Source organism: Amblyraja radiata, chromosome 10, assembly GCF_010909765.2.
Source record: "Amblyraja radiata isolate CabotCenter1 chromosome 10, sAmbRad1.1.pri, whole genome shotgun sequence".
Classification (NCBI taxonomy): Eukaryota; Metazoa; Chordata; class Chondrichthyes; order Rajiformes; family Rajidae; genus Amblyraja; species Amblyraja radiata.
In genome coordinates, this window is record NC_045965.1 from 30944844 (window position 1) to 30966743 (window position 21900).

General features: G+C 41.2%; 1 protein-coding gene across 9 annotated transcripts in view; it reads left to right on the forward strand.

The window, feature by feature from the left end:
- The window catches only part of lrrc7 (leucine rich repeat containing 7), a 360661-nt gene that overhangs the window by 202306 nt on the left and 136455 nt on the right, over positions 1-21900 (forward strand). For 7 of the 9 annotated variants that reach the window (XM_033028474.1, XM_033028480.1, XM_033028476.1 and 4 more), the window contains exons 4-5: positions 16922-17124; positions 20060-20177. In XM_033028474.1, coding sequence (XP_032884365.1) covers positions 16936-17124; positions 20060-20177 — 307 coding nt within the window. In that variant the 5' untranslated portion in view covers positions 16922-16935. Of the gene's footprint in view, positions 1-16921; positions 17125-20059; positions 20178-21900 lie in introns of those variants that run through there. The other 2 variants (XM_033028475.1, XM_033028483.1) reach the window with 1 other exon arrangement.

The following is a 21900-nucleotide window of genomic DNA, read 5'->3' on the forward strand; positions in this document are numbered from 1 at the left end:
GAGATGTACAGGACAAGTTTTTTACACAGAGGTTGGTGGGTGCCTTGAACGCACTGCTGGGGTGGTGATTAACTTATGCTAGTGGCATTTTAAGGACTTTTGGATTAAAAAAAAATATATATTTTTATTTTATTTTATTAGAAGCAATTGTACAAAGATAAAACATTCGGCGTCTAAAATTATACAATTATTGTACAGCTTCATTTTTATCCTTATAACCTAAATTATAAAAATGAAAAAAAGGAAAGAAAGAGAAAGCAAGAAAGAAAATAAGTAAAAAGTGAAAAGATAAAGTAAAGGAGAGCAAGAGAAAGTTCCCTAAACTACCAAAGCAGTGTGGCAGTAAGATAGAAGAATAAAAAAAAAAGAAAAATGGAGATATACCTTGCCCCTCGCCCCCCTCCTGGGGGAGGACTTTTGGATATGCAGAGAATGGAGTGATGTATGCAGGTAGATAAGTGATGGTCTTGATGTTGTGTTCGGTACAAACAGTACAGACCAAAGGGCCTGTTCTTGTACTCTACTGTTCTATGTTCTATGTTATTGTACTTGTATCAACCACTTCCTTTGGATGCTTATTCCCAATACTCACCATCCTCTGTGTGAAAAAGTTGACTCCAACCTCCTACACTCCAAGGAATAAACTCCAAGCCTGCCCAACCTCTCCCTATGGCTCAGGCCCTCGAGTCCTGGCACCATCCTTATAATTCTGCTCTGCACTCTTTCCATCATAAAGGCATCTTTCATATAGCATGGTGACAAAAAATGAACATAAAACGCCAAATGCGGCCCCACCAACATCTTGTACAACTCTAACATAATGTCCCAACTTCATCACTCTGACTGAAGAAGGTCACATGCCAAAGACCTTTTTCATCATTCTGTATACCTGTGATACCACTTTTAGGGAACAATGTACTTACTCCTAGATCCATCTGATCTACAACACTCCCCACAGGGCTGTGAAGGTCCTGGCCTGGTTTGACTTCCCAAAATGCAACATCTCACAATAATCTGAGTTAACTTCCAATTTGATGGTAGACCTGCCACAGTAAACCTCATCTTTCAGGAAACACAATGACTTTACTTTGTACAGGAAACTCGGCCTAAGCAGCTGGAAGACCTAACTACATTTGTTTTCACTGCCATCCCCTAAACCTCTAATTTTATTATTTAAATGGATGCACATTGTGAGACAACTATGTTTGAATAGGCAGAAATTAAAATAAATAAATAGCAACAGAAAAAAGGCTATTCAGCCCTTCGGGCCTGCTCTGCTATTACATTCAATAATGGATAATCCTATCTCTCTTGTTACCAGCTTTCTACTTTAATGCTTACAATAAATTCTGACAAAGAAAATGTGAACTAAAGTATTAACTCGGTTTGTTTTCCACAGATGCTGCCTTATCTGCTAAGTGTTTCCAGTGTTTTCTGTTTTTGCTTAATGTTAAATGTTTGAGTTCCCTTTTATGTTAGCTGTTATTCTCCTCTCAGTTGGGTTATTCACTTTAAATGCATCATTATGCACAAATATCCTTACGTGACACTCCATATTAGTTATGTGAACAAAAGCACTAATGGTTCTGTGCTAAAATGGGCCATTATCGTAATATGCATTGAGAGATATGTTAGTGATGGCACCACTGTGCCAATAAGCTAGCATGAATCTAGCAATGAATTGCCTGCAGCACAATGTGGAGATGCTGCCTGTGAGAATTGCTGTTAGGAAGACAGTAAAGCTGAGATGTTGGCCATTGCTAGGCACTGGCAGTCCCTACTTCATCTGTTGAGTTACCACCTAGATCATGTTGGAAATGAATGGAAACAGTTGTATCTTCTTCCCTTGTTTGTTTGGACAACTCTCAGGAATCCTGAGATTTCACAATGGTACAAGTTCAATGTTTCTTGGCAGAATTTGACCTTGTGCAGCCAAACAAAGAGGGGAACATTACAACCAATGGATTGTAATATCTAGAGTGCACCCCTGAGCCCCATACCTCAGCGCTGAGCAGTCACACCACTAGGCCTTGCTTACCCAACACCAGCACTCACTGGTATCCTCTGCACACTGAGCCATGAGAAATTAATTGCTGTAAAAGTAATAGGAGAGGGCAGGATTCTTACCAGGTTCCTGGCACAGTAAGTACTGCAATGTGAAGGATGAGGGTTCATGCTAGGTTCTCTTTTCCAGCACAGCAGTACATAGCCTAGTGTATGTTACTTGGTTAGGTCTACCACATGAGGTGCAGAGGATTGACAATGCATTTTGCTAATAGTATTACCTACTGTTTTGGCCACTCCTTATTTGATTGTGTGTTTGGAAAGGGGCACAGTACAGTCAATGGTCTTTACTGAGCAGATGGAAAGAATCTGAGACTGACAGTAAGGTTTTAGCTATGAGGTGTCATATATCAAATAGCCCTGGAGATGCTAGTTGCTTCACCAGTGGCTGTAAGATTTTTGATGTGTTACTTCAACACCTCACACAAGTAGGACAATGATTCTTCCATTTTTATGACTATATTATTGAGCACTTAATTTTATAACTAACAGTCTATTGGTCACTGGAAGTTTTTTTTCCGCATAAGAAAACTGGTATGCTACTTTTATAACAGATAATGGGTCTTCTTGAGTATGGCGTGCACAGCCTAACTTTGTAGGTCAACCTGTTCTATTTGACCTACCTGTTTGTGCACGTCGGGTTGATTGCATTAGTCGAAACAGGGTGGACCACATGAAGGTTGCAATCTCCCACCCCACAGGTAATGGGTTATCTTCCAGGAAGGAACCAGTTCTTTTTCTTCTAACTTCTATTCTCTGCAGGGTTTAGTAATTTTATGTTAATAATCCCTTGAGTAAATGTAAGCTGGCTGATGCATGAAATGTCTTGAGCATCAAGTGACTGAGATGTTCTGTGGAGAGCTTGAGCTCTGATTCTTCTGTCACTCTTGTAAAGACATAGAAGTGGATATGTAATATAATAAAGTAATAGCTCAGTGCATACTCATGGGTTTGTTCATTAGTCAGAAATACAGAAATGGATCTCGAAAGACAATGTTTCCAGAAACATTTAACAGAACTGGAGATGAAAGAAGGATAAAAATAGAATCAGTCACAGCATTGAGAAAGCCTCTTTACTGCAAGAATATATATGTCCGATTAGTCACAGTCTGACATCCTGATAAGAATCCATTTATTTCCGTTATTGTCTATCTGATAACCATTTCTCAATCCATGTTAGTATATTATCAACATTTCCATGTGCTTTTATTTCTTGACCAATCCCCTGAGGTGGGACTTGATTGAATGCATTTTGAAAATCTAAATACATTACATACGCTGGATTTCCTAAACTATTCTCAGCCATGTCCTCAGATACCTGCCCACTGAATTAATCAGACAGGTTTTTCTTTTCTTAAATCCATGCTGACTCTGATCAATCATATTATCCTTTTAAACGCATTCTGCTATCACATCCTATAGGTGCTAGCATTTTGCTACTCACAGTTTATTGTTTCCTCTCTCTCTGGTGGTGGGGGTGGGGGTGGGGGGTGGATGACATTGAATGAATCCCAATCCACAGGAACAACTCCAAACTCCTCAAAGATGGAAGTTGATCATCTTTCAAGCTTGACAGTTACTCATTTTTTTCACAAATATCCATTCCTGCTGCTCCTCATTCTCACAACACCCTGTCAGTAATGTTTCTGGCAAGTTTTTAGTATCCTCCACAAAAACAGACAAAGTAGTTGTTTAATTCCTACATCATTTTTATATTTGCTATTACAAATTCTTTGACAATTGCCTGTCTATTACTTCCTACATACTTATAAGTTCTTACAGTTTACTTTTATGTTTTATGTCGGTCTACAAAGAAAATCTCTACTGAAATATGTAAACATTTCCCCATTTCGGCATCTGGTTTACGAGGAGATACGTTTCAAAGGCAACATGACACACACAACCACACACCCACACACACACACAGTTTTAAAAGTATACTAGACCAAGTGCAGACCCGTTGGGTCTGTTCCCGCAATGCGCTGTTGCAAGGGGGGACGGCCTGACGTCATCGCGCAACGCCACGCGCTAGGCGTACGCCGTCAAGACGCTGCGTACGACGTTGAGACGTTTCGTACAACTGTGAGACGCTGCATATGACGTCGAGACGCTGCGTACGACATCGAGGCGCTGCGTACACCCTCAATCCACGTGCGGGCCGACAGGCAGTTGATGCACCGGCTCTGTCATGCTGGGTCAAGCCAAAGATCGGTTGTTCCCCCGCTGCTTTTCGCCGTCCTCGGACAGTGGATGGCGAAAACCAGCAGGGAACAGCCGATCTTTGGCTTGAGCCAGCGTGACGGAGCCGGGCCGGGGGGGGGGAGGGGGGGAGGGAGAGTGGAGGAGAGCCGGGCGGCAGCATGGAAATCGTTGGCGAAATGTGAAAAATGTCGGCGTTTTTGGAGGAGAGGCGGGCGGTAGCAGCCGTTATGGTGGCTGGCCAGCAGGAGGCAAAAAAATGAGTGAGTGGGGGGGGGGGGGAAGGATTTTATTATAAATGTGTACAGAAAAATGTCTAAATGAGTGCGTTTGCGGGGGGGGGGGGTGGTGCGGGGCGGCATGCGGCGTCACACACACTAGCCACCCCCACAATAACTACCCCCTTGATATTATATTAATATTATTAATTAGATCCTTTTACCCCGTAACCGCCCTATCCACGGACGCATGGGAGGGGGAGGGAGAGAGAGAGGGGGGAGAGAGAGGGGGGGAGGGAGAGAGAGAGGGAGAGAGAGGGAGGGAGAGAGAGAGAGGGGGGGAGCGAGAGAGGGGGGGATAGAGAGAGAGGGGGGAGGGAGAGAGAGAGGGACAGAGAGAGAGAGAGAGAGAGAGAGAGAGAGAGAGAGAGAGAGAGAGAGAGAGAGAGAGAGAGGGGGAGGGAAAGAGAGAGAGAGGAGGGGGAGGGAGAGAGAGAGAGAGAGGGGGGGAGGGAGAGAGAGAGAGGAGGGGGGAGGGAGAGGGGTGGGGAGAGAGGGAGAGAGGGGTGGAGAGAGGGGGGAGGGAGACAGAGAGGGGGATAGAGAGAGAGGGGAGGGGGTGGGTCGCAAGGTTTATTTCAAAGCTCGCTTGCCTGCTCGTAAGATTTTTTCAAAGTAGTTTGGTTTGCAGCTGTGTTCGAGCGGCGGCTGTGAACGCTCGTTCTTTCCAAAGATCCTATAGCTGCTTAGCCGCTATGGAATCTTTGGTTATTTCTGTGCAATTTGAACAACGGAGAGGGTTGGAGCGGGCAGGCGGGCGTGGGGACACCGAGGCACACAGAGAGGGATGCGGAGGCTCACAGAAAGAGGCACAGAGGCAGGGGAGCTTCCTGCCTTTTGGAGCTGGGGTTTCCGATTTGCGGTGTCTATTGAGTGGGCGACCCTGCTGGTGCGAGCGGAGCGGACGATCAAAAGCAGCAGAGGGCCGGCCGATGGAGAGAGAGGGGAGATTGAGAGAGAGAGAGAGAGGGGGGGAGAGAGTGGAAGGGGAGAGAGGGGAGGAGAGAGAGAGGGGGGGAGAGAGGGGAGGGGAGGGGAGAAGGAAGGAGGGGAGAAGGGAGGGGGGGAGAAGGGAGGGGGGAGTGAGGCCCAGCAGCCGTCGGCCTCAGAGTGAGCCTCAGCTCCATGGCCTCGCATCCTCAGCGCTTCAGACCCCGAGTACGAGGAGGAGGGGGGGGGAGGGTGGAGGGGGGGGAGGGTGGAGTGGGCGGGCGTGATCCCGAGTGAGCCTGCGGGCCGACAGCGAGGACGGCGAAATAGCAGAGGGGGGAGCAGCCGATCTGTGCCGGAGAGCCGGGCGGCAGCAGCCGTTATCGGGTCGCGGGCGAGTCGAGCTGCGGGAGGCTTGGCGCGAGCGTAGTTGGAGGGGGGAGGGGGTAGTGGGCTTCCAAATGAAGAGAGAGAGAGAAGTGGCTTGGATTGGGTCCCATCCCCTCGGGGGGGGGGGGGGCCTGCAGCGTCACACACACTAACCACCCTCCGCACACACACTAACCCGGAAAATTAGTGGAGGAAGTTTGTGGACATATAATGCATGATTCCTGTTAGTCTCCTTTTCATTTGCAGAAACAAGGAACTGCAGATGCTGGTTTACAGAAAACATAAAAGTACTAAAATAACTCATATTAGTCAGGCTCATAAGGGTGCTGACCGTATATGATAATTTCTTTTAGTTTATTTTAGAGATACAGCTTGGAAACAGGCCCTTCGGCCCAACTTGACCGCACCAACCAACGATTACCGGTACACGATTTACACCCTACACACTAGGGACAATTTACAGAAGCCAATTAACCTTCAAACCTGCATGCCTTTTAAATATGGGAGGAAACCAGAGCACCTGGAGAAACCCACGTGGTCACAGGGAGAACATGCAAATTCCGTACAGACAGCGTCCATAGTCAAGATCGAATCCGGGTCTATAGCGCTGTAAGGCAGCAACTATACCGCTGCGCCATTGAACCTATCCCTGTTCTCCAGAGATGCTGCCTGACCCGCAGAGTTACTCCAACACATTGTGTTTCCTTTTCATCTGAAGGTGATTGTGATTGGAGATTTAAGGAAAAGTTTCATATCAAAAAGATGGTATTGGATGTTATACAATCAAGGCATGGAGTCATATAGCATGGAAACAGGCCCTTCGGCCCAACTTGCCCCCGCCAACCAACATGCCCCATCTACACTAGTCCCACCTGCCTGTATTTGACCCATATCCCTCTAAACCCTCCCCCCCCCCCTGCCTTAAACCTATGTCTTCTGGTTCCTTTTTCCCCTCCTCTGGGTAAAAGGCTGTGCATTCACTCTATCTATTCCTCTCATGATCTTGTACACCTCTATAAGATCACCCCTCTTCCTCCTGTGCTCAACCTCTCCCCATAGCTCATGCCTCTCAAGTCCTGGCAACATCTTCATAAATCTCTTCTGCACACTTAACAACATTTTTCCTATAACAAGATGACCAAAACTGAACACAATAGAATACAAATGTGGCCTCACCAATGTCTTGTACAACTGTAACATGACCTCCCAACTTCTATACTCAATGATCTGACTGATGAAGGCCAATGATCTGAAAGCCTTCTTGACTACCCTATTTACTTGTGACAGCACTTTCAACGAACTATGTACCTGCACTCCTAGATTCCTCTACTCCACAACACTCCCCAGTGCCCTGCCATTCACTGTGGCCTTGCCATTCACCGTGTGATCAAAAAGGATGCGGTAATATATGACATAGTAATCAGACTCCTATGGGAGGCAAAGGAAGAGATTTCTGGGGCTCTGACAGTGATTTTTCAATCTCCAGTGGCCACCGCTGAGATACCAGATAATTGGAGGATGGCAAACTTTATTCGAGGTTGGGATAAGTCAGGCAAAGAAGATAGTGAATAGTGGTGGAAAGGTGGTATTCTGGGCTGGGGATCTGTGATCAGTGATGTAGAGAGGATGTTTTCACTAGTGGGAGAGTCCAGGACCAGTGGTCATAGCCTCAGATTTACTTTAGGAAGGAGATGAGGAGGAATTTATTTTTGTCAGGGGAGGTGAATCTGTGGAATTCATTGCCACAGAAGGCTGTGGAAGCCGAGTTCATGGATAATTTTAAGGCAGAGATAGATAGATTCTTGATCAGCCCAGGTGTCATGAGTTATGGGGAGAAGCAGGAGAATGGGGTTTGGAGGGAAAGATAGATCAGCCATGATTGAATGGCGGAATAGACTTGATGGGCCGAATCACCTAATTCTGCTCCTATCACATGACCTTAGGATCCTCTGGTCTTTAATGTAGGTATAAAAAGCCTTGGGATTTTCTTTAATCTTTGCCAAAGCCTTTGTGGCCACTTTTGCCCACTTAAGTTTGTTCCTCCTTGCTTTATATTCCTCAAAGACCCTGTCTGATTTCATCTTCTTAAACCTTGCATTTTTCCTTTTTCTTTTTGACCAAATTTACAACCTTGTTTGGTCTTCCAAGTTTCCCTGTAGTTTTCTACCCTTATCCCTTCTCTTTATTGGAACATGCTAAGGCTGAACTTTGATCAACTGGACTTTAAACAACTCCCACACATTATAGAAGGAACTGCAGATGCTAGTTTACACCAAAGATAGACACAAAATGTTGGAGTAACTCAGCAGAGCAAGCAGTATCTCTGGGGAAAAGGAATGGGTGACGTTTCAGTTTGAGATGTCTGAAGAAGTGTTTCGACCCGAAACATCACACGTTCCTTCTCTCCAGAGATGCTGCCTGTCCCGCTGAGTTACTCCAGCATTTTCTGTCTATCTCCCACATGGTAAATGTGGACTTATCCAATAACATCTGCTCCCAATGTACCCTCCTTAGCTCCTTCATAATGATGTTGTAATTTGCGTTACACCAATTTAGTACCTTCCCGCAAACTCTGGACTTATCCCTATTCAAACAATCTGTAAACCTATGGAATTATTATCTATATCCACAAGATGCTCTTCCACTGTAACATCAATCATTTGGGCTCATTTCCCAACACAAGATCCAGCATGCTCACTTCCCTGGTTGTATTATCCACATACAATTTCTAGAAACTCTTTTGGATACACATAACAAATTCTTTCCCTCTCTAATCCCTTGGTGTAGCAATGTTACAAAATTTTGAGATTTTAAAAATCAAGTCTGTAATTTATCCCATCAGATAAAGCATAAAAATAAGTTTAATTTGACACCTAATTCACTTTCATATCTCAAGTATTTAAAAAGTTATGGCCATTTTCATACTGGGAAATGAGCATCTTGTTCCCTATTGATTTTCTATGGACATAACAAAAAAGCTGTGATCGTGAACAGTCAAAAGCCCATAACTTTCTTAAAAATTAAGAGAACTGAATGAAATTTTCAGTTATCATAGATTGAAGCATTCTGAAACAAATATAAAATAATCTTACTTGGATGACCTGAAATTAAAGCATATAATTAGTTAGTTACCTAATTGTAGCTAATTTCAGACTTCAATTACTAGATCTAAACATCTATCCATTTCTTAATAAATGATTAACATTTTTAAATAGCCTAAATGTCCAAATAATATTCACAAATAATTCACAATAAAACATGATTTTTAAATCTCATTTACATTAATTTATAGGCCAAATGGAAGGAATTTAGTGTTTAATTGCTGTAAATAAATGCCCATTTAAATCAGCTTTCCAGTGGGTCCCTGTGGAACGCGCTGGTTTAGAACGTTCACATTGTGGTAGATTTGTGCCCCAAATGCCGAGAAAAATACTGCGCGATATAATGGGCCCAAATTGAGCTACTCGCAATATTAAACTTTGTATAAAGGGATCTTTAGAAGCCCTTTTTAATGTAAAAATATACAACCTAACTTCTGCTATTTGCTTTATGAGACCCTGCGGTTGCTGGCGGTCGCGGGTTTAGAGATTGATTTTTAAACTACTATAACTATTATTCAAGGCCTTTAAACCTAATAATAGCTTTTGCGACGGGGTCTTCCAGCGATTTTTCGTTAATAATTAACTAGGCTGAACATTTTCGATTGGAACAGCTTAGAGAAAATCGCGTTTTAAACCCGCCCCCTCTAAACGGCGCCAAAATCGCGCACACCCTCAGCAGCAGATCTTCAACGACGCTTCAGGTAGGCTTTGCAACATACCTACTTGGTGCTGAGAAGGTCCCAATCAATATTAGGAAAGTTGAAGTCACCCATTAGGACAACACTGTTGCTGTGGCATCTTTCAGTAATCTGTTCACATATCTGTTTCTCTATCTCACACTTTCTATTTGGGATCCTATAGTACAATCCCATTAGAGTGCTTGCACCTTTCTTATTTTTGAGCTGTACCCATGTTGCCTTCCAGTATGTCCTCTTTGAGTGCCGCCGTGACAGTCTCCCCGATTAGTAGCATAACTCTTCTCTCTTTATCACATCAGAAACATCATAACCCAACAATATTGAGCTCTTAATCATGCAACCACATTTCAACAATGGCCACAGCATAGAACCAAGCATCTATCTATGCCCTAAATTCATAGGCTTTTTCTACAATACGTGTTCCATCGTTACCTCTTTTCCATTATCGAATGACAATCTCCATGGAAACTCTCTTAACACCATGCAGAATGAGGAAATTACTACATCCACATTCTTGCATGTTCACCCAAAGCTTAGACCAAATGACACCCACTGTTCCAGAGCTACTCTCGGCACTTCTTGTATGAGCTGCATTATTGGATCCCTACTAATGTATGCAGCCCATGAATAGAGTAAATATTGCTGGCTGTATGCAGCAATTATGTAAAATATGAAGCAGCAAAAAATTATTGAACAGGCTGAAATGTAACACAGCATGGATTACCACTGCATTGTGTTCCTTTAATATTCACAAATTTCCAGGGGAAAAAACAAAGTACTGGAGTAACTTTCCTGACTTTGGGAGTATATGTGCAACTCTGCCTTGGAAAAACTCTGAGCTTACTTCAAAGTCGCTGGAATCCTGGTGATCTTTTTAAATTGCAAGAGAGTCCAGGTGAAATCTGGTCAGTTCCCAAGCCATTGAACGTGTTAACAGATTTTTAAGAACGGAATATTAAAACAACAATTTTGGACTGCTTTGTCGTGACAGTTCATATTGTTGTTTTTGAGACCAACAACACTGACTTGAAACAAGCAGTTAAAAAATAAGAAATGTCCAGCCTTTGGTACCTTACTTTTGGTGATAATGGCAGCTTAATTATAATTTGTGCAACTATGTGTTTAAAAATAAACCAATGTGCACAACAAGCTGTGCAGTTTTCACTTGTTCCCATAGTAACCTAAATGTGATGATGTGAAGCTGAAAATATGTTTAACTGTAGGAGATACATTGATATGGACAGGAACATGAGATTTAGCACTGTGTTGAATTGCAGAATAACAATTGGATGTGTAAATAAAATCCTTAATTCCACCTATCCAGAAAAAGCAGTTACTTTGAAAAAGTGCATTGAAATCAGATTTGGCAACACCTTTTTTTCCAACCGTTTAAATCAAATATGTTTGATGCACAAATCATGAAAATTCAGTCAGTTCGAACACATTGCAATGTTTATAAAGTTCAGCCAGTGTTTTTGCTGTTGGCTGGTGCACATCAGATATTTGGCTAGCAGTATGTGCATAGAGTGAAATCATCACTGTGCACTGTGTTTGGAGCTTTGACAGCTGAAATTGGGTTGCATTTTTTAGCTTTAGTGAAAATTTTGCCTGTTTTCATAATGTAACATTCTGCTGCAGCTGTACCTCTAAAGGTCTACGCAGCCATTTGACATTTACCTCTACATTCTGCTGTAATGATCATTGAAGATAGACTAGTCACTCTACAGAATGTCAGGCTAATGTTTGGTTGAGTTCTGCTGTCATTTCTTCATCTATAGTTTATCACCATATGTGATTTTCTCATGGTTCAATAAGGCATGCGACAGGAGCTGAAACTAGAAGACAGGTGTAAGAGGCCCACGAGAGAGGAGGAACACCAACCCCCAAGAGTGTTCAGTGTCACAACAGGAGTCTACAGGAATGTTGACAGAGATTTTCAACCCATTGACAGAATTGTAGCAAGGCACAAGTGTTGAGACTGCCCTGCCAGTAAAAGTCAAGATCAGTCACATCCTGAATTCCAAAACATTTGGTAGATAGGATGGTAATGAAAGCCTTTGGTACATTGACCTTCATCAATCAGGGTATTTATTGAGTGTAGGAGTTGTGATGTACAAGACGTTGATGAAGACACACTTGTGTTCAGTTTTGGTCACTGCTATAGGACGGATGCCATTAAGTTGAAAAGAGTGCAGAGAAGATTTAAGAGGATGTTGTCAGGACTCGAGGGCCTGAGCTATAAGGAAAGATTGGGCAGGTTAGGACTTTATTCTTTCCATGACTCTCTGGGTTTCATCTGGTGTGCTCCAGTTTCCTCCCATATTCTAAAAGTGTGCTGGTAGGTTAATTGGCTACTATAAATGATTACTTAGTGTAGATAAATGTCAAAAATATCAAAGGAGAGTTGATGAGCATGTGGGAGAAGATTTGTCAATGGAGATATGTGTGCATCAGCAGATAAGTGGCACTCTGTGAGGGCTACTGAAGTTTGTTACAATCATATGGTGCACTTTTAAGAGTACACAGCTTCTAAATGCACTCCTTTCCAATATATTTAACACATTCTGTATAGTTCTAGACTGCAGGGGATATATCGCCTCCCCAGTATTTACCAGCAACAAGTATGTGCCTCTCCACAGAGACATTGCAGTCAACAGATGGAGCTCATTGAGGCTTGATGCTCACCTCGAGGAAAGCTGCCCAGAATGCTCCACAATAACCATTGCACGTGGAATGATTTTATCTGCTTATTGCCAACTGTTGACAAGTGCCATTGCTAGGAGATATCTAAGAGCCAGTAACAATTATGTCATCAAGTACTTTGAATAATCAAACACCTCGAAAATAATTTTCTGAAATGAACCGGGAAGTTAAAGCTAAGTTTTAAACTAACATTTTAAGATGTTATGGATTGTGAAATTAAAATAGAAAGATAAGATAGAAGCTGAAATTTGGTAAACTTAGTAAAATCTGTAGGGAATGTAATCTGATCTTGTTGATTTCACAGGAGATGGTTGCAAAACAGTGGAATGTGGAGAGTCAGGGCATCAATGACAACTTTTATTTGCATCCATTCCCTGAGGTATTAGCAAGATTGCAAGTGAGCACTGGCAATTGGGTTGTATTATAAATTCATCATCATTTGATCAATTTTTATATGCTCATTATTATGTGGTGTTTTTCGATCAGAGATTGACCTCAATGATTATAAAAGTAAATAATGCATTAGTAAAATATAATACAATCTCCACATGTAAGTTGAAGGTTATATGTTCATATATTGAGCATTTATACTTCTTTGTTCAGGCCATGGTATTATATACATGTGGGCCTGTTTTCAGTTAATGCCTCCATTAACTGTGTGTGATTTTGGCACCGTTTCAAATCCAAAATGGAAAGGCACCACATGTATATAATACCATACCCTGGACTAAGAGGTATAAATGTTCAATATATTAACTTTAAACTAACCTTCAACCTGCATGTGGCGATTTTATTGTCTCCTACTAATGCATTATTTACTCACGGTGTCCAAGCTGACCAGCGATCACCCATACACTAGTTCAATTCTGCATACTAGGCACAATTTACAGAAGCCAAGTAGCATACAAACCTGCATGTCTTTGGAATGTGGGAGGAAATCTGAGCACCCGGAGAAAACCCACGTGGTCATAGGGGGAACGTACAAACTCCGTATAGCCAGCACCCGTAGTCAGGATCAAACTCGGGTCTTTGCAGCTGTGGGGCAGCTCTGCTGCTGCCTCACTGTGCCGCACCTACTTTCACATTTCACATCCACTCCCTGCACACTAGGGGCAATTTACAGAGGCCAATTAACCGACAAGCCCACACATCTTTGGGATGTGGGAGGAAACTCAAGAAACTCAAGCAGTCACAGGGAGATCTAACAAGTAAAAACTCCACAAAGGTCAGGAGCACTGTGAGACTGCAGCTGAATCTGTGATAAGCCTTATGGAAAATGTATAAAAAGAAAATAATGAAGGGAAGTGTGGCCGCTCAGTGGATCAGTCAGGGGAATTGTGTCAGAGAGTTGCTGAGTGAATATTTTGTGTCTGTATTCACAGTGAAAGATACAGGAAGCATTTCAGATACAGTCAGGAACTAGGAGGCTAATAATACTGAGGAATCTATTGTTATTTAAAGATATAGCATGGAAACAAGCCCTTCGGCTCATCGAGTGATCACCCCATACATACAGTAGCACTATCCTACACACTAGAGACAATTTACAATTTACAGAAGCCAATCAATCTACATACCTGTACATCTTTGGAGTGGGAGGAAATTGGAGCACCCGGAGAAAACCCATGCAGCTGAGAAAGCACAATTCTATACAGCCATCGTAGAGTCTGTCCTCACCTTTTCCATCATGGTCTGGTTTGGCTCAGCCACCAAGCATGACATCCGGAGGCTGCAACGAATCGTCCGATCAGCTGAGAAGGTTATTGGCTGCAATCTTCCCTCCATTGACGAACTGTACACTGCAAGGGCCAGGAAGCTAGCGGGTAAGATCATCTCTAACCCCTCTCACCCTGGCCACAAACTCTTTGAATCACTTCCTTCTGGAAGGTGACTCCGGACTGTCACAGCTGCCACAGCCAGACATAAAAACAACTTTTTCCCACGAATAGCTCTACTCAATAACCAAAAATCTGTAGCCTTCTTTTGCTCTGGTATTTTATTTAATTCACATGTTTAATCAATAATGTTTTATTATTAATGTTTAATGTTTTATGTATCATTCCTAACTGTCACTGTATGTCATGTTGTTGCTTGCGGGCGGAGCACCAAGGCAAATTCCTTGTATGCGAATACTTGGCCAATAAACTTTCATTCCTTCAAACATTCATTTATTCATTCATTCATTCAATCATTCAGTCACAGGAAGAACTTACAAATTCTGTACAGCCAGCATCAGTAGTCACGGTTACACCTGGGTTTCTGGCACTATGAGTTAGCAACTCTACCGCTGCATCACTGTGTAACAACATACTAAAGAAATTAATTATACATACGTAATACATAAATTACTCAGACATTCTACAAAGAAAAAGACTGTTCAAAAAATAAGTCATTAATGGAAAACACAATTAGAAAATAAGTCTCTGGTAGTGCTAGAGGTGGTCTGCAAGGTTCATTGCCAAGTAGGATTAGAGTTGTGCAAGTCAGTTTAAGAACTTGATGGTTGTAAGAAAGTAGTTGTGTAGTTTAGTTTAGAGATACAGCACAGAAACAGGCTGTTTGTCGACCATTGATCACCCATACACAAGTTCTACGTTGTTCCAGTTTCACATCCTATACACTCGGAGCAATTTACAGAAGCCAAATAAACTACAAACTTGCATGTCTTTGGAATGTGGCAGGAAACCAGAGTACCCAGAGGAAACCCACAAGGTCACAGGGAGAATGTACAAACTCCACTCAGACAGCACCCGAGTTTAAGTTTGAACCTGGGCCTCTGGCTGTAAGGCAGGAGCTCGACCTCTGTGCATATATGCCTATTCCTAAACCTGGTGGTGTGGGACTTCAGGCTTCTGCAACAGTAGCAGTGTAAAGCGGACACAACCCAGATGGTCTTGATGATAGATGCCACCTTCTTGATGCATCGCCACTTGTAGATATTTTCGATGGTGGGGAGTTTGTTAATCTTCGAAGCTTTGGAGAAAAGAGGGTCGTTCTACCCAACCTTCTAAATAATCATTTGCTACACTTCTAAGGCATTGTTATCCTTTTTGAAACAAGGAGAGCATAAAATGTGTGGCCTCACCAAAGCTCCATGTAATCGTTATCTACCTTTGCAGGGTACATAACGGAAACATGCTGTTAATTCCTTCAGAACCCTAAAATGCAGACCATTATTCAGGAACGTAATTGAAATGATGAAGAGAAAGTATTACCGAAATTAACTACAAAAAATCTACATATTCAGTAGTAATTTTTTTTTTTAAACTGCAGATGTTGGAAATCACTTATTTTTATTTCATTGTTTGATTCTTTAAATGTCAAAATTCAATTGTCGGCTATACCTTGGTAATCAACAGGGGGATAGAGGCCAGGAAGATTATTCCTTTGCGTCAAGATGATGATAGATAATAGATGGCATCTTCTTGAGGGGATAGCTTTGATGGTGGGGAGGGCTGTGCCCCTGATGGCCTGGACTGAGTTCACCACTCTCTGCACCATCTTGCATTGCTGTACGTTGGAATTGCATCTATCGAAGTTTGTTAGAGTACTTGGTGACATGCCAAATTTCTTTTAACTGCTAAGAAAGCAGAGCCACTGGCACACTTTCTTCAAGATCACAAATATGGGCTGGGCTCAGAACAGATCATCTGAGATGTTAATGTTCAGGAATTTGAAGCTGGTTTTTGGAATTGCATTACATTTATGTGCTAAAAAGAGTAGTGGTGCTTTTAGTGAAAATGATTTAAAACTATAATTGAGAATGCTTTACTTTAAACTTTTACATTTGTTATCAATTGATATTTCCCTCAAGTGCAATCTTTGATTGATATACGCTCTGCTAATGTGATTGGACTGAATAGTGTGATAACAATCACTTTTTATGATTGTCAGAATATATAAATAGGAGAGATATTAAAAGTGGGCTATGGCACAAGAGCGGATGGGTGCAAAACAGATTCTCCAGGATGTTTTTTGGCTTGTGCGCTTGAGTTATAGGGAGAGGTTGGATAGACTGGGACTTTTTTCTTTGGAACGTAGGAGGCTGTAACATTATTGAGGTGTACAAAATTATGAGAGGCATGGATAAGGTGAACTCTCACAGTTATTTTTCCCCAGAGTTGAGGATTCAAAAATTGGAGGCCATAGGATTAAGTTAAGAAGGGAGTGATTTAAGAGAGTGGGAAGAGATGCAAGATGGACCTCAGGGACAACTTTTTCAGTAAGAGAGTAGTTCATATAAGGAATGAACTGACAGAGGAAGCTATAGCAGTGGATACAATATGGACTTTTAGAAGACCTTTGGATAGCTGTATGGATAGTAACAATTTAAAAAGGACAACTGCAGACAAACGCAGCCCAATATGCAACTTGGTCGGCATCGACAAGGTTGTTCAAAGGGCATGCTTCCGTTCTGCACTGCTCTATGACTCTTCTACTTTCAAGAAATGAAGAAATGTTGCTGGAAAAATCCTGTTTGGATTTTATGTATCTTTCTTTTAGTTTGCTAGCCATCGTTTCTTTTTCACTGACTGAAAATGTGCTTCTCTCATTGCAGTGCAGCATCTGGAGATGACAACGAAGAGAAAACTTATTGGCCGCCTGGTGCCCTGCCGATGTTTTCGGGGTGAAGAAGAAGTCATCTCAGTACTGGATTATTCCCATTGCAGCCTTCAACATGTACCAAAGGAGATATTCAATTTTGAACGATCTTTGGAGGAACTTTACTTGGATGCAAATCAGATAGAAGAGCTCCCAAAAGTATGGGGGAAAAAAACATATGGTGTTCTATAATGTTAACAATTTAAAGCAATTTAAAACATACGGTGTTCTATAAATGTCGACAATTTAAAGCTTATTTTCCAAAAGAAAATTAACAGGGCAGCTCGTTATTGTTCGTATAAGCCAACTTCTATGTATACCTGCCTCTGTTTTAATGCAAGTCATATGGAGAATCCAGATTGAATTTCAGAAGTACACTACACAGGCAGAAAGGACCTGATTGTATTTAAACAGCACAGAAACTGGCCCTTCGGTCCAATTCGCACATACTGAGCGAGTTTCATTTGCATGCATCCCTCTTGTACTGAGGGATCCTTTGCACTGAGAGGTATTTTGAATGTTATTATCGTACTGTCCTCAATTACTTCCTCTGGCAGCTCATTCCATGAACCCATGACCCTCTGTGTAAAAATGTTGCCTCTTAGGTTCCTTTCCCCTCTAACCATAAGCCTATGCCCTCGAAATCACAATTCCACTACAGCCTGTGCCCCGTAGCCCTGGGAAAAAGTTGCCTCTCAGGTTTCTATTAAATCTTTCCCCTGTTACCTTAAACCTATGCCCTCTAGTTCCTGATTCCCAACCTCTCAACGTCTATACTTAATTGCCTGACTAATGGCCAACGTGCCAAAAGCCTTCTCTATCCATCTGCATTGCCATTAGATAATAATTTAATTTTAATTAGATGTAATATTATTTAGATAATGTTTATGGTGTTGTGCCAAAAACTTTGCATTACATGAAAGGAGTTTGAGATTAAAGATATTAAATCATTTGGCAACTTTGACATTTCTGGGTAAAGTACGGTTCAGTTTACCTAACTGTTAAAGTTCTTTCAACTTTAATGTTGCAATGTCTTGTTTTGGCCATTGGCATGATCTCATTAGAACTTGGTAGTTCCTTTTGATGTACATTCTTGCTCCCAGGGATTTACTTCATTAAATGCCAGGAGCATCACTCGATGGCAAATTGAAATAGTTTCCAAAGGTCAGCAAATGGTTTGCTGCTGATTCCGTATTCTGCTCTATTGTGACCGATAAAACAAAGTGAAACAAATTTAGAGCAGTGTCATAAAGAAAAGTGAGATGGAGAGATAAAGGAGTTTCAGGAGTGAATTCTAAAATAAATGCCCTAAACTGTACGATACCCTAAACAGTACAAGGCAGAAGGGATTATAGAAATCTATGACAGCAGATGTAAAAGAGAATAAACAAATGTTAGATGTTCATAGAACGATGGATGGATCTCCATGATGATATCGAGCCTGGTACCGGTTGACCGGCCAATGCACCCTCTTGGACCCCGCAGGGGAGCCATTTCTATATGGGTATCCTCGTGCTCAGCTGTTGTAGGGGACAGTTGCTGCTGTTATCCGATGCAGCATCAGTTGGCTCATTTACTGAAGTAGCTGGCTCGACAACAGGAACCAATTCATTAGCTTCTTCAGGTCTTTTCTTGGTTCGACGGCATACGTGGTCCAAATCAACATCTCTCCCATCTGTCAGCTTTAGTTGTACCACTTGACTAGTACAATACCAAACCACGGCCGGTTGCTACGAGGAATATGTTTGTTTTAAGCATTTTTTATTATAGTTGACTTCTTTTCAGAAATGTTAAAACCCACCTGGACATTGGTGCTTGCTCAGCAAATACTAGCAGTCATTTACCAGAGAGATGAGTTGAACAATGGGGTGCTATTGCTCAAATGTGTGGCTCAGAAAGGAGAATTGGGGGGAAGGGCAGCAACAATACAGCAACATTCCCAAGGGTGACTTGCCATAAATCTGGATAGGATGATCACACCCTCTGCCCAGATTCATTGTTTGCCCCACAGTCAGGGAGAAATCTCAAAACTGCACTTACCAGTTCACAGAAGCTTTAATCTGTTCCAAATGTAGATAGGTAGATAGATAGAAATTAACACAGAAGAATAATTTTCTGGGGTGTACTTCGAATTTCACATTGCTCACTACTTGCAGCATTATGTAAATTAATGTGAATTAATGTGGCAAGTAGTGAGTCACTAGCATTCGACACATTTTTTGTCAATTCATACGCACAGGACACCAGGAATATCATCAATTGTACAAAATATTATGTGAAATTTTCTCAGCATTCGGATGAATTATCCGCTCCAATTTCCAAAGAATAAGACTTCCAGAGGGAATCCGGTCTTGTACACTATTTGATTAAAAAGGACAAATTTTTGGGGACTAATTTGTTGGCCAGACGTTTTAATGCTTTGGAAGAATAAGATTAAAATAGCTGAAAGGCATTGTTCATTCAAAGATAAGTTTTTATCTTATGAAATGTTCCTGAATTTGAAGTCATTTACTCTCTCTTAGCCAGCATCATTAACATCTAGCTATTAATAATTTGTATGTTCCCATTTGTTGAATTATACAGGTGTGCAATATGGCAATGTCTGTGTCGTTTAACAAATCTAAATTTATTATTTTATAATGTACTTCAAAATGACATACCTAAAGTACATTGTATACTGTGACATTTTAGGTAAAGTATGAAATAATACAATCTGACTTTGTTATTCCCTTATTTTTGTACTCATTGCAATTTAAACAAGTGACATAATAACATAAAAGAATAAATAATATCACTGGCAAAGGAACATCAAGCAGCTAGCTTTCAGACTTTATTTCTGTACTGAAAATATTGTTTATTGTTTGTGAATGTGAATGCTTTTTAAGGAAAAAGAAAGTCCAATTCTTTGATCAAATTTCATCACAAATATAATCCATAGGGAAAAAATATGTAGATATGAAGCATGCTTCAATTTCTTTCTTTAAGTTGCTATAGTACCTAAACTAGTATCCATGAAGATTAGTAATAATGGAATTATACTTTAAAGTGTAGAGAATGAGAAACATTTTGTATAATTTGTTTCTTAATGTTACAGCAATTGTTCAACTGCCAAGCACTCCGCAAACTAAGTATTCCAGACAATGATCTTTCTAATCTGCCCACCAACATTGCCAGCTTGGTGAACCTACGAGAATTAGACATCAGCAAAAATGGTAAGAATAAAACATTTATTTTCACACTGTTTTACTTTTAATATGCCACATCTGTAATGGACACCTGTTCATGACAATTTGCCTGCCAAATGCTAGTTATATTCCATTACGTCACGTACTGTGTTCCTTTTAATTCAATGTAAGCTTTGTAAACTGTGTTCCTTTTAATTCAATGTATCAACAATTTATCCTGAGTGATTAACCACAGAACTTTAATAACTGAGGGGCTTTAGTTTTGACATTTGATAATGGTAAGGGATTGAAATTATTGTTTTTTTTAAGAACCATGGCGGGTAAGGGATTAAAATTATTATGGGTTTTTTAAGAACCATGGCACTGAGTAGAGCTTAACTAACCAAACACAGCCCAAGTATTCAACCTGGGAATTCCTTTGTTTATGGAGTGAAGAGGAGATCTGTCCATTAAATACTCTGAGTTGATATGAAGTAATGATTTGGCTACCCCTAGAAATTGCAAAACAATGTAGAAATCTCATATCCTTCCATATATTCCTTTATGCATGAATATATAGAGGCTCAGTTTGGAAGGAAAACCAACAAATACAGTGGAAGTGTCATATTTCATTCCTATCATGCAGAATTGCTCTGTTCATTTATTATGATTTTTATCTGAAACCCTCTGCCTAATACTCTATCCACTTACCCTCAAATGATTTCCCATCTTTGAGCATATAGAGTGATAAGAGTCGTACAGCACGGACACTGGCTCTTTTGCTCCACTTTTCCATGTGAACCAAGATGTCCCATCCAAGCTAGTAGCATTTTGCCATAAATCTCTAAACTTTCCCTGTTCATGTATCTGTTCCAATATCTTATAAATGTTGTTATTGTGGCTGCCTCAAATGCTTCATCTGGCATTTAATAGAAAGATTAAACGAGAACTGACCGTTTGAAGTTTGATCTTTATTTTATGAGAAGTTGAAGTGAGGGACTACGTGAAGAACCCGCCAGCCCGCATGCGCGTCAATCTTCAAAGCAACTGTATGAAACCACAGACCACTTGCACGAACTTAAATTATAGAAAGATTAATAACGTTTGTCTTACCGAATGATCTTTATGAGATTCAGGGTTGGGAGTGGAGGGCACGTAGTCCCTCACTTCAACTTCTCATAAAATAAAGATCAAACTTCAAATGGTAAGTTCTCGTTTAATCTTTCTATTTTATATCGAAGTTTCGTGAGAGACTACGTGAAGCCTTCGAAGCTCTGTGGTTTCATGCAGTAAACCAATCTGTGTGTGAAACACTTAAACAGATAAACCATAAATGGTAGAAAAGACATGGGCTATTAACAACATGATGCTAACTTACATACATGTACATTGCCCTTAATCGTACCACAGTCCCAAATGCCTTTGGGTTAACCAATAGCTCATGCAACACTGTTCAGAACTCTATCTGCAACCATCCAGACATGTTCAATGAAATGTTATAACTTCTGAAAGTGCGCTTATCTGAGCCTCCTGCTGTTGCAAGAAGATGATCCAAGGGGAAATTCCATTCTATTGGTTGCTAATGAGACAGCCCCCCTGGAAGAGTGAGACTTGAAATTATTTGAATTCACACCCGCTATTAGCTGCTTACACTCTATTCATGTTGAGATAGTCTGCACCAGCAAACTCTTGAGAAACTATTAAATAACAATGAAGAAACTATCCTTCATTTCATAGGTACTAGTAAGCTCAGTGTACCTGTATACATAAT